This window comes from Sinohyriopsis cumingii, chromosome 9 (genome assembly GCF_028554795.1).
Source record: "Sinohyriopsis cumingii isolate HCF-2022 chromosome 9, ASM2855479v2, whole genome shotgun sequence".
In the NCBI taxonomy this organism is placed as follows: Eukaryota; Metazoa; Mollusca; class Bivalvia; order Unionida; family Unionidae; genus Sinohyriopsis; species Sinohyriopsis cumingii.
The window spans coordinates 123,289,872-123,300,975 of record NC_142969.1 but is presented as its reverse complement, the minus strand read 5'-3'; the positions used below and the strand labels follow the sequence as shown (position 1 = coordinate 123,300,975).

Genomic DNA, 11,104 nt, shown 5'->3' with positions numbered 1-11,104 from the left:
CATGTTGCAATAGCTAGGTATCATGTTCAAAGACATTGACTATCTGCTGAGTGGGAAATGTGCTGACATTTACAATCACTGAATTCAGAGGCAGAAAGACCCAGAGGTGTTCATGTGCTCATTATGAGAGTACCGGCAAATCGAATGAACAAATTTAGCTTTCATTGTGTTTATTTCATAGTACAGTATAGCAGAATAAGTAGTGCATGTGACCTTGAAATCAAGCCACATCGAGACGTAGACAAATAGCCATTTGAGATTCAGAAGAGTGCTGATGCTGCTAGAATTGATGGTTGAAACACCAATTACGTATGTTGAAACATGGCTTTTGCTTTAATCATGTAAGTGCATAATTCAAGTTCACTATTTTCAACATCTTCATATTTAGAAGCAGCAGAAAGGGTGAACAGACCACTTTCTTTAGAGCAGTCCATTTCTGAAAATAAAGGTTTCTAGGAAAATGAAAATACAAGTTCAATCACGCTCAGCCGATGCTTCTAAGTGTGTTAGTACATTTTTGTTTTGACGTTTATATTTTCAAAGGTTTATGTGTTCTTGTTTACAGACCCTGTTGTAAACCAAAGCTTTTATAGAGACCTATGCAATATGGTGACCGAGGACAATGTAAATTTAAAGTGATAAATGCATGCAGTCACTTTTGCTTTTGAGAGAAAGATTCTTAATTTAACCATATTCATTTCTTCTGAACACCAAGTCTGTTGGACATTTCTTAATGTGTGGGTATCAGCACCATTAAATACAACGAGAGTATTACAGTTGGCTCTGATCAATTTAGATATTTGTATGTATTACTGAGTAACATATACAATATCAGTGTTTTTTGTCTGCCTCACGAAATTATTCAAACTGGAAATGATTGTTTTTCCAGCACCATATCATCATATACTACGAGATTATTAATACGTACATTGAGATCGTCCACATATGGAGCATCATCAAAATTGGTAATAAAATCAATAATATAACTACCGTCCTCGTCCGACAATTTTGCATTTTTATTAAAATCTTTAAAACAGTATATTAAATAAATTCGGAAATTATTTTATTGTTCGGAATTTGAAATTTTTCAATTCCCAAAAACCAATTATATTGATAGTATTGGGTAAAATGCTGTTAAGATTATACATGTCTAATATGGTTTCTAAGCCTATGTTTTTATAGGGTAATATACGATATGCCTATACTGTTATAACATGATAATATATAACCTTATTTTGGTATAGGGTGAGACACTTTGCTTATTCTTGTATAAGATTACACTTTCTAACCTTATTCTGGTATAAAGTAAGGTATTCTTTGCTTATTCTTGTATAAAATAAGACACCATGCTATTATACTTATATAACATTATACTATCTAACCTTATTCTGGTATAAGGTAAGACACACTAGTCTTGTATAAGATGAGACTTTCTAACCTTATTCTGGTATAAGGTAAGACACCCTAGTCTTGTATATGATTATACTTTCTAACCTTATTATAAGGTAAGACAACCTAATCTTGTATATGATTATACTTTCTAACCTTATTGTATAAGATAAGACACCCTAGTCTTATATATGATTATACTTTCTAACCTTATTCTGGTATCAGGTAAGGAATTTTTTTAAATTAGAATTTCTAACCTTATGGTTGTATAAGGTAAGGCAACCAAGTCTTCTATTAACTTAACAATTGACATTCTAACTTTTCTGTTAAGACTTTTTAACTGTATTGTTTGATATAGGTTAATATGCTTAATTATTATAATTGTTTAAGATTATACATTATATCATTATATTATTTTTCAAATATATAACAAACACCATTTTTACAATTATATGTATTTATTAATGTGTAACAAATTTCAAACCAGTAACATGTGACTCTTTACATCCAATTAAATGTGGCTAATACTGTCTATTTATAAAGATTTTGATTGATTGTACTTTGAAATATGTATAATGAAAAATAAAATACACAATTACACACACACACACACACACACACACACACATTCTTTATTTCCAAAAGGACAAATCACTTTTTGAACATTTAAATATGTAAAAAGGCTGTCAGGAATAACTCGATTAAATTTATTGTATCATTAGGCCAAGTCCAGCGGGTAAAAACCCCACAAGGGTAATAGAAAAAGCAAGTACTCTTATTAAACACATTTATACCAACCTACCAGACAATGTGGCTTGTGTTGATATACCAAATGTTGGTCTTAGTGACCACTATCCTACTGTCTTGACAAGAAAGGTTAAATACAAGAGAAATAAGAAAAATCTACACAAAACTATCACTTACAGATTGTTCAAATTTTTTTAATGAAGTAAAACTTCTCAGTGACTTACATGGATTATGATCCAAAATTTGATTGACATATAGAATAAAATTTGATTGACATATAGAATAAAATCCGAGTTTGAGGATGTACTTATTAGTGAATTTAGTTTCTAAGCATGCACCACTTAAAGTACATATAAAAAAAAATGAACTCCAACCTAGTTTGATTACTACTGAAATCAAAGATGCTATGAAAATTAAATACCTAATCAAGGTTATTGGAAATCATGCATACCGGTACTATACATTAAGGAGACCAAAAATTACAACTATGATTAAAAAAGCTATATAAAAATAATATTATCAATCATTGCTTTAAACACAAAAATCATCACAAACTTCATTTGGAAGTTCTTCAATGAACACACTGGAGGAACACAGAAATATCAGACAAATGAAATTCACTCTTCTTCTGGTAATTGTCACCATAGTCACTGACGACACTAACATTGCAAATGTTTTCAATCAATTTTAACCAACATTTACCACAAATCTAAAATATCCAGTGATATAAAACATCTCTAATGAACTTAAAAGTTCTGCAGCAGCTAATTCTCTAAGGAGGAATGTTATTCTGTACCCACCATGTTTACAAAAATTGTATTACAAAATGTCTCTGTGAAACTAATACCAAGAAGCTAAAAGACTTGTTCAAATTGGTCCATGACTCATTAAATCATCTGTCTCTACTATTTTAGATAGCAGAACATTCAGAATAAATTTAATTATTTCAATCTCATCTCTCCCCAAAATATGGACAACTGCAAAAGTAATTTCATTTCACAAATGTGGTTATAAGGATGATGGCCAATCTCAGTGCTACCAAAATTGTCAACATTGATTGAAAAATATGTCCAAGACTCAGTCATGTCATATTTAACCAAACACTTGCTGTTACACCCTAATCAATCAGGCTTTAGACAGAAACATTCATGAGAGACTGTCTTGATCTCCCAAACTAATAAATGTCTTCAAGCACTTGACCAGTGTACAATAATAGGATCTGTATTAGCAGATATCAAGAAAGCTTTTGACATTCTGTAGTTCTTAACAGAGTTGGGAGGTTATGAAGTGTATAGGTCTATAGTCTATATGCATGGATCTGTGTTTTCTTTGTTAGTTCATTTCACACAACATTTATAATTTTATATCTGTATAAGTTATTTGTCAGGTCTTTGTCATTAAATGTAGCCAAGAGTATATGATTTGTTTGACATCAAGTATTTACAACTAGTTACGTGGTTATAACTACATGTAAATATGCTGACCTTAAAATATATTGCGCTATGCATGCATATAGGATATAATTGACCATGGAACGAATTAGCATAATACCAAAATGCTTGACATTGTATGCATGTGTGTTTTTGTCTTTCTCGAAATGTTTTTGTATTGTATGTTATCAAAGATGGATTGAACATATGTTTCTATGTTTTTGTTATATATTTCTTGTTGTTTTTGTTTGATTTTAGAACAACTAAGTCAGGCACAGCATAAGATACCATGGGTTTCTTTTTTTAAAGTAGTTCTGAGTGGGTTGACACCTTGACTGAGACGACTGGTCTGAGATGATTATACATATCATAAAAATTAAGGTTAACAAAACAGCTAGATTTCTCTGTCACGTGGTTGAGAAATATAGATAAACAGCATATTCCATATATGTTTATGCATAATGTGTAATGAAGTTTGAAATAGCGTAATGATTATGACACAAGTGTAATGGTTGGCGTATATACTTATACATACAAATTTAACACTTTCTTGACCTAATATTTTTAAATGTTAATGAATGATCAAAATTTGAAGATTTACTTGTTCTTGTTCCATCTAATTTATATTAGTAAGTATCATATTCCTCTACTTTCTCTTTAATTTTTTTGGGTAAATGCCCTGATGGTGTAAGATTGAATCCCCAACACCATATCTGGGCTGGTGACACATCTTCTGTCCATACTATTCTTTTTCCCCTCTCCCCAGTAGCTCTGATTGTACAAGGTGACCAGCTGCCGCTCATAGACCCCTTGTACCACTTTATTTTTTGTTGACTTTCCAAAATATCAATAACCTGGCCTAACTGAGGCCATTCACCCACATTTTTTGGTAGGTCCAAAAGTACCATGTCATCCAACTGAATCGGCTGCATACACAATTTGAACTTGCTTTGTTTCCCAATGACAACCTGAAATTTGGTATATCATAAAATCTTAATTTCACACTTGAGAAAATTATTGTACATAATTGGAATTGAAAACAAAATTGATATACTGCTACATTAATTATATCTGCAAATTAGTTGTTCAAATGAGTAAATTTAGTTATTTTTCTGCACACTTTATGATTTATATATGCATCAAACATTTAACAACATTAATAAAACAAAAGACAACCTTTGTTTCGTTTGCTATCAAAATACGCTTACACAGACTTTCAATAAAAGATCTGTTTTATTAAATTAACATAATTTGCCTAATAATAATGTTATTATACTTATAGCATTGTCCTTTTGTGTGAACATGCTTAGACTTTTCTTAGTTTTATGACTGACAATATTACCTCATAAAAGTTAATTGTATTAGTAGAAACCGTTATAATACTTACAGGAGGAATACATGCATCTTCATCTACAAATTCAAAAACACTGGTAGGCAACTCTTCCTCTATGTTTTGGATTTCTCCTGCAAGGAGAATAATTGATGCATAAAAATATCTGGAATTGATGATATTATGTAATATTATGTTTTGGTCATTTGTCACATCATTTATCAATATCAGCAACATTTTCAAATTACATTGAAACTGGACAGATCCATGTCTTGAAATATTGTAAATTGTATGCCTTTATGTGATAACTTTTAAGTTCATAGCATAAATTACATTTATTAAATGTGTTTTTATTATTGGGCATGCCAAGTTGTTATATTGTATCAAGTTTGACTTTATATCTCTGTGTGTTTATATAACTGCTTTATATACTGCATAATGTTTTGTCTGTTATGCAACAACTGCAAGTTTTCATTATGAATTTTAACCTTATAAACTAGTTATATCATGAAAAATATTGTGTAATTTTTCACCGGGTTCGTCCATTCACCATTTAAACAGACCGACATATATAAACTATCTTGTGCTGAAAAATGGCATCAAAGCCTACAACTTCTAATACAAATACCATGATCATCCATTATATATACAACTTACCAATGACAGAAGTTGATCGTTTTAAAATTTGTAATGGCCACTCAGCATCAACATATTCCAAGTCTGCAAATAATTGATATGTAAATATAAAAATTTCATATAGAATATTTTCATTTTAAACGTCCATTAAATATGCACTTGTTATGACATTTGTTAGAATAATTTATTTTAGATTCCTTCTTATTCATTCATATTTCTTGTTACTTTGGTTGCTTAATTACTTTAAAATAAAAATAAAAATGTTGAAATCTTCATATAATAATATTTGATACTGATTGCTTAGTCATATTATATTATTATAATTTACTACAAAATCTTAAATTTTCTATTTCATGTAATTTCCTACACTGAGATGACCTAAAGTGAGTGATAAATGTATCAATAAAAATAATATAGCTTATTACCTTTGTCAAAATCCCTAAAAGATTTGATCCACCGGGTTTTGTCATCATCTCTGTTGAAAAATTGAAAGCTATTACGAATATCAGCTTCCAATTTTTCAACCTCAATATCATCAAAATTTGGAGACACAAGGCTTGGGATACCGAGTGGGTTGCTTTTTATAATATACCCATCACACTTAATCCATGACTGAAAATGAAAATTTATTGTCAGTCGGTATGGTATTATTAAAGTACATAAATTGTATCATGTTATATTTTGTTTGTAATCATTATTACTGCAGACATTATAATTTACAACAGGTTTAAAATATATTAACTATATGTAAATACAAGTAACTTCTGTTATTATTATAAAGACAAATTACACCAAAAACAGCATGATGCTAATAAAAAACTCATCATCAGCAATTCTGAGCAAAAACGAGCAATGATAAAACATAAAACGTTTCATTATTTAGTTTATACAATTATATCTACATATTTTCATACCATGCAATTATTTTATATATACTAATTATATAAAATATTATCTTTTCTGGTTTGTAAATGTCCCAATAAATTTGATATTAATTCTACTACAAATTTCGTCATAATAAACACATCTGTACACTAATTAGTTTACAATAAGTGTGTTCTCATTTGGCAAATTCTCATCATATTACTTTAATGAAGCTAATCTTTTTGTGTACTTTATGTAGTTTATAAGTGTTTTTGTAATCTTTATGGTAAAAAAAACCATATTTTTAATGAAGAAAATATTCATTTTCATTTTTAAAAAAAATTATAACATTTAAACAAAAATGAATTAAACTTTTGTTATTAAACATACGGGAAATAAACTATTTTTTTGTTGTTTAAAATATATCAATAAACTGTCACTGACAATATATATATATATATATATATATATATATATATATATATATATATATATATTTAAAATCCTGTGTATGTTTTCTTAATTAAATTTTCTAGGCCAAATAATTTTCATAGCCCAACTTACTTAATTTTGTCTGTGATGTAACCAATTTGTGTTGACTGTAGCATGTGATTGACATTTTCAAAAGTTTCAGTGCACTATTATTATGTTTTAAGGACTACATTATTCATGAATGAATGAAAAAAGAAATATATGACAATAACTGAGTCATTCTCTACAATGTAGCCAAAAAATGCAAAAACTGTAAGATTACATACCAAATAAATGTGTTTTAATACATGTGTTTCCAACTCATTTCCATCGTAACTGGTAAAAGCACAGTCTTTCCATTGACATAACATGTCAGGATGAATATGACCTATTACATGCTGTCCTAAAAGCTGCTCTGTTTGGAATGTTTCTGTGCAAGATTCCCAGGAACATTCGATCTAGAGAGAGATTAGTAGAATAGGGCATGATATGGGGAACTAAAATACTGTAACTATGAGAACTAATTCATGTGTTAAACAAAACTGAACCTGTTTGAAAGTATTTTCCTACCTTTTAAAAGTATAAAAAAAGAGAAAAAGATGACCAGGAAAACAAATAAGTTTAAAATGCTAATCTTGTATATTAAGGAAACACTGGCAGTTAACCAATTCAGCCCCGATCCCGTCTGTAGGCGTGATGAGGCTGTACCCTACTTCAAAGCCCTGCAGCAGAAATTGATGTTTCTAATACAACTAGTCATTATTCTCATGGATAATTTGTTTAAAACAGCTGTATTACGATGTATTCAAAAATAGCACCCCAAATGTCCTTCCTACGCACATTTCAGGCAAAAAAGACAAAAACCTCTGGGGCCGAATGAGTTAAATTTGGTTTATTATGATCACTCACACTGCATAGAAACTTTCACAATTCTGACTGTACACACTACTGCTAGTTATATTTGCTGATCAGGAATTTCCTAGAACTTATTTCTCATTGATACATATTCTGTTTTAGTGATATACATATCAATTCCTCGTATGATAATTTTTAATATATATATTGTGAACAGAAGGGAGAAAAAAATAAAATGTGTGTACCCAAAAGGTATGTTGTTGTTGTTGTTGTTGTGGGGTTTAACACCATTTTTTAGCACACGATAGGCTATACATGGCAGCCCGTATTAATTGGTTGAGGAAGAACCCGGGAAAACCCCAGGAAAAACAACCAGCCCATAAGAAGCTCCTGCCAAGCTTTCTCACAAAGGTATAGAAGACAATATAAAAATGATTACCACTGGAGGTCCAGGATTTTCTTCAACATCACCAGAAAGGATCAGTTTCATTTTTGCAAAGTTCTTCCAACAAAATGCAGCAATTTTCTTTACAAATGACAAACAGTTTGACAGCACTGTTTGATCTCTTTTGTCTCTTTGTTCACATTTCATGCCTATATATTGATAAAGAAGATAAATTTAATAATAAATGAACGAAACATCCATCAACAATATGTAACAACTGTATTCAAGGTAATGTTAAATGTGGCATGGCATCACTTTGTTGACAGGAATTTTGCATGAGTATGCAAGGTATGTGCTTAAACAATGGCGAGAAACAGCATAAGAAAGATCTGATAATTTGCTTAATGATACTACTAAAGGCATCAGCGTCTTGAGCCAGAGTAAATATTATATCGTAATATCCTGGTTTTCTTTCTGATAAAAAATGACTATCACGGATGATATATGGCATTAAATCCACAAAGCTGAGTATCGTGTCTGAAAGGAAATTATTCATGCCTTATTGACAAATAAATGTTGAATCATTTATTGTGAAAGACACAAAATAATGTTCAAATTAAATAACGGGAAAACGATTAAGTCACATTAAAGTTCACCTTTACACATTCTATACCTCAGTCTTAATAAAACGGCACATTAGGATGGCACTATCTATCTATCTATCTATATAGACACACACAGAAAGTGAGAGAGATGAAAATAGTAAACAGACCAGATACATGACTGTAACACTGAAATGTATATTTACCAAATAACTGCATTTCAGGAACATCCAATGCCATAAAATCACTATCAGTTATGGAACATATGTGACTGGATGCTTTACAAGTATATATCTCATCCTGTAAAAGGGTAAATTCATTATAAAGCCAATGATTGAGGGTTGTTGAGCATTTCATAAATAGGACACTAGAAGTATTAAATAGCTATACATACACAGATATCAACAAAGATGAAAATTGTACCCTGATTCTGTTGGAAGATAAATTTTAATTTATGCATGAATTATTATCATCAAAAAGAAAATTGATATCTTTTCAAGATATTATTATAGGAACATTAAAATATAACATGGACTGTATTAAGGTTTCAGAAATAATTTTATTTAAGTCAACTTTATGTGTCATGTTGAAGTAACTATGTGTGTATGTGTGTGCGCAAATACCCAATCATGAATCATATGCATTAATTAAAAAATGTACACCATGAAATAGTTGTGTAAGTATTTCTGGAACAAACTAAACAAACGAAGTAGTTTAAGTTGTCCTCATTCAAAACAAGTGATGGCTGCCTTAACACAAGAAGCCAAAATATAATTTTGGTAAACATAATTAAAATTATTAAGTTCTGAATTGTATTTAAGCAGAAACTAATACATATCATACCTTCATATGGTTTGGTTTGAATGAAGCATCCTTATCTGGAAAGGAATAAATGTTTTAGATTCGATTAAAGAAAAGGCTTACAAAGAGGAAACAAAAAGCTAAGTAATAATTAAGGAATAAAACAATATTTGTGTATCTATGCTGGAAAATGAAAAACAATCAACTTCATATCACAGAATTTACAGGTCAAAAGCACCAAATATATAACACAATATAATTGTAATGCATCTATTTCACCAAGAATAAGCAAATTAACTGGGTTAATTTTTTGAAAATTTAATAATAATTTGGCAATAACTACTTCAAGAAACATACACATGATCTCCTCAATTTTCATTCTATGAGGAACATGTCTGCTCAAGTAATGGTTCAAAAGAAAGTCTTCCTTAGTGCATTTCACACGGCACTCAGGACAGCAGAATACCTAAAAAAATAAAACTATTTCAACAGTAATAGTGTTTTAGGAAAATAGAAAAGCACTTAAATGTTAACAATGCTGCACTTTTTAATAGCTTAGTATTCATTATTATTAAAGAACAGTAATTCAAAAATATATATAAAAAATCTCAAAATCAGATTTCTTCTTTACTGGTCAAATGTGAAAACAGTAGCCACAAAACAGTATTTAGAATGATAAAATAAGAAAAAAATTGTATAGTATTTTCTACTTACCTTTGCAGGGATGATTTTCTGGATGAATCTTTTCAAGTTTGGTTTCTGGTGTGTACAGGCAGCATGAATATGTCGATCCTTAAAAAGTTAAACTTTATATGATGGCACAAAATCAAGCAAATTTGATAACAACAAATGTTGTCATTAACACAGTCATATGCAAAGTTGCCTATATCATCATTTGCTCTAAAATTTATAAATAAATACCTTGTTAATTACATTATCATATATTGTTTAAAAAAGGAAATTTCCAAAGTCATTACTTTCACTGTAGTTTCTATAACGAACTATAATACCGCAAACAGCACCGGTCTTTTATTCATTAACTTTTTTTTTAACTTTCAGACTGAAACATTTATACTTTGATAATTAACATTTATACCTTAATACTAAACAATTACCTTGTATATGTTATGAATAGCTGTTGGTGGCAATATTACAGCAACATCCTCACTGACATGCACTATTATCTCATGCTGCTCTAATCTGCATGAAAAGTATATATCATCAAAAACATTTCAATGGTTATTTTCCTGAGAAAAAAATTAATCGAAACAAATTTATCAAAGTATCAGCAATAACTCTTGACACATAAAAAGGACACCTGATACCGTTAAATAAAAGACCTGGCAAATGCGTCACTCGAATTATAAATGTAAAAATACGTACATGTCTTTCAAGAGATTTTTTTTAAAGAAAAATAAGAATATGCGAACAATATTATAATGATGGCTACACACATTGGCTGTAAGGGGTGGAATCTGATGAAGAATATTCACTCTAATATAAAATATTATTGTGAAATAAAGATGCATAAAAATGTAATTTCAATTATTATTACCGTTTAGCAAATATGCAGTTTATATAAAAAGTTAAGATA

General features: G+C 29.8%; 1 protein-coding gene and 2 long non-coding RNA genes across 3 annotated transcripts; all 3 read right to left on the bottom strand.

Annotated features, from left to right (window-relative positions):
* Positions 1-2,806: 2,806 nt before the first annotated feature.
* On the bottom strand, positions 2,807-6,799 carry LOC149792830 (uncharacterized). The gene is made up of 2 exons (XM_089971295.1): positions 4,954-6,799; positions 2,807-4,534 (listed from the first exon to the last, which is right to left on the bottom strand). Exons 1-2 carry the CDS (start codon positions 5,131-5,133, stop codon positions 4,193-4,195), a joined length of 522 nt encoding a protein of 173 aa, XP_089827421.1. The 5' UTR covers positions 5,134-6,799; the 3' UTR covers positions 2,807-4,192.
* A 119-nt stretch (positions 6,800-6,918) lies between these two features.
* On the bottom strand, positions 6,919-8,951 carry LOC149792829 (uncharacterized). The gene is made up of 3 exons (XR_016423303.1): positions 8,916-8,951; positions 8,162-8,316; positions 6,919-7,325 (listed from the first exon to the last, which is right to left on the bottom strand). It is a non-coding gene; the product is annotated as an uncharacterized LOC149792829 (long non-coding RNA).
* A 939-nt stretch (positions 8,952-9,890) lies between these two features.
* On the bottom strand, positions 9,891-10,712 carry LOC149792828 (uncharacterized). The gene is made up of 3 exons (XR_016423302.1): positions 10,626-10,712; positions 10,225-10,302; positions 9,891-9,976 (listed from the first exon to the last, which is right to left on the bottom strand). It is a non-coding gene; the product is annotated as an uncharacterized LOC149792828 (long non-coding RNA).
* Between the last annotated feature and the right edge of the window lie 392 nt (positions 10,713-11,104).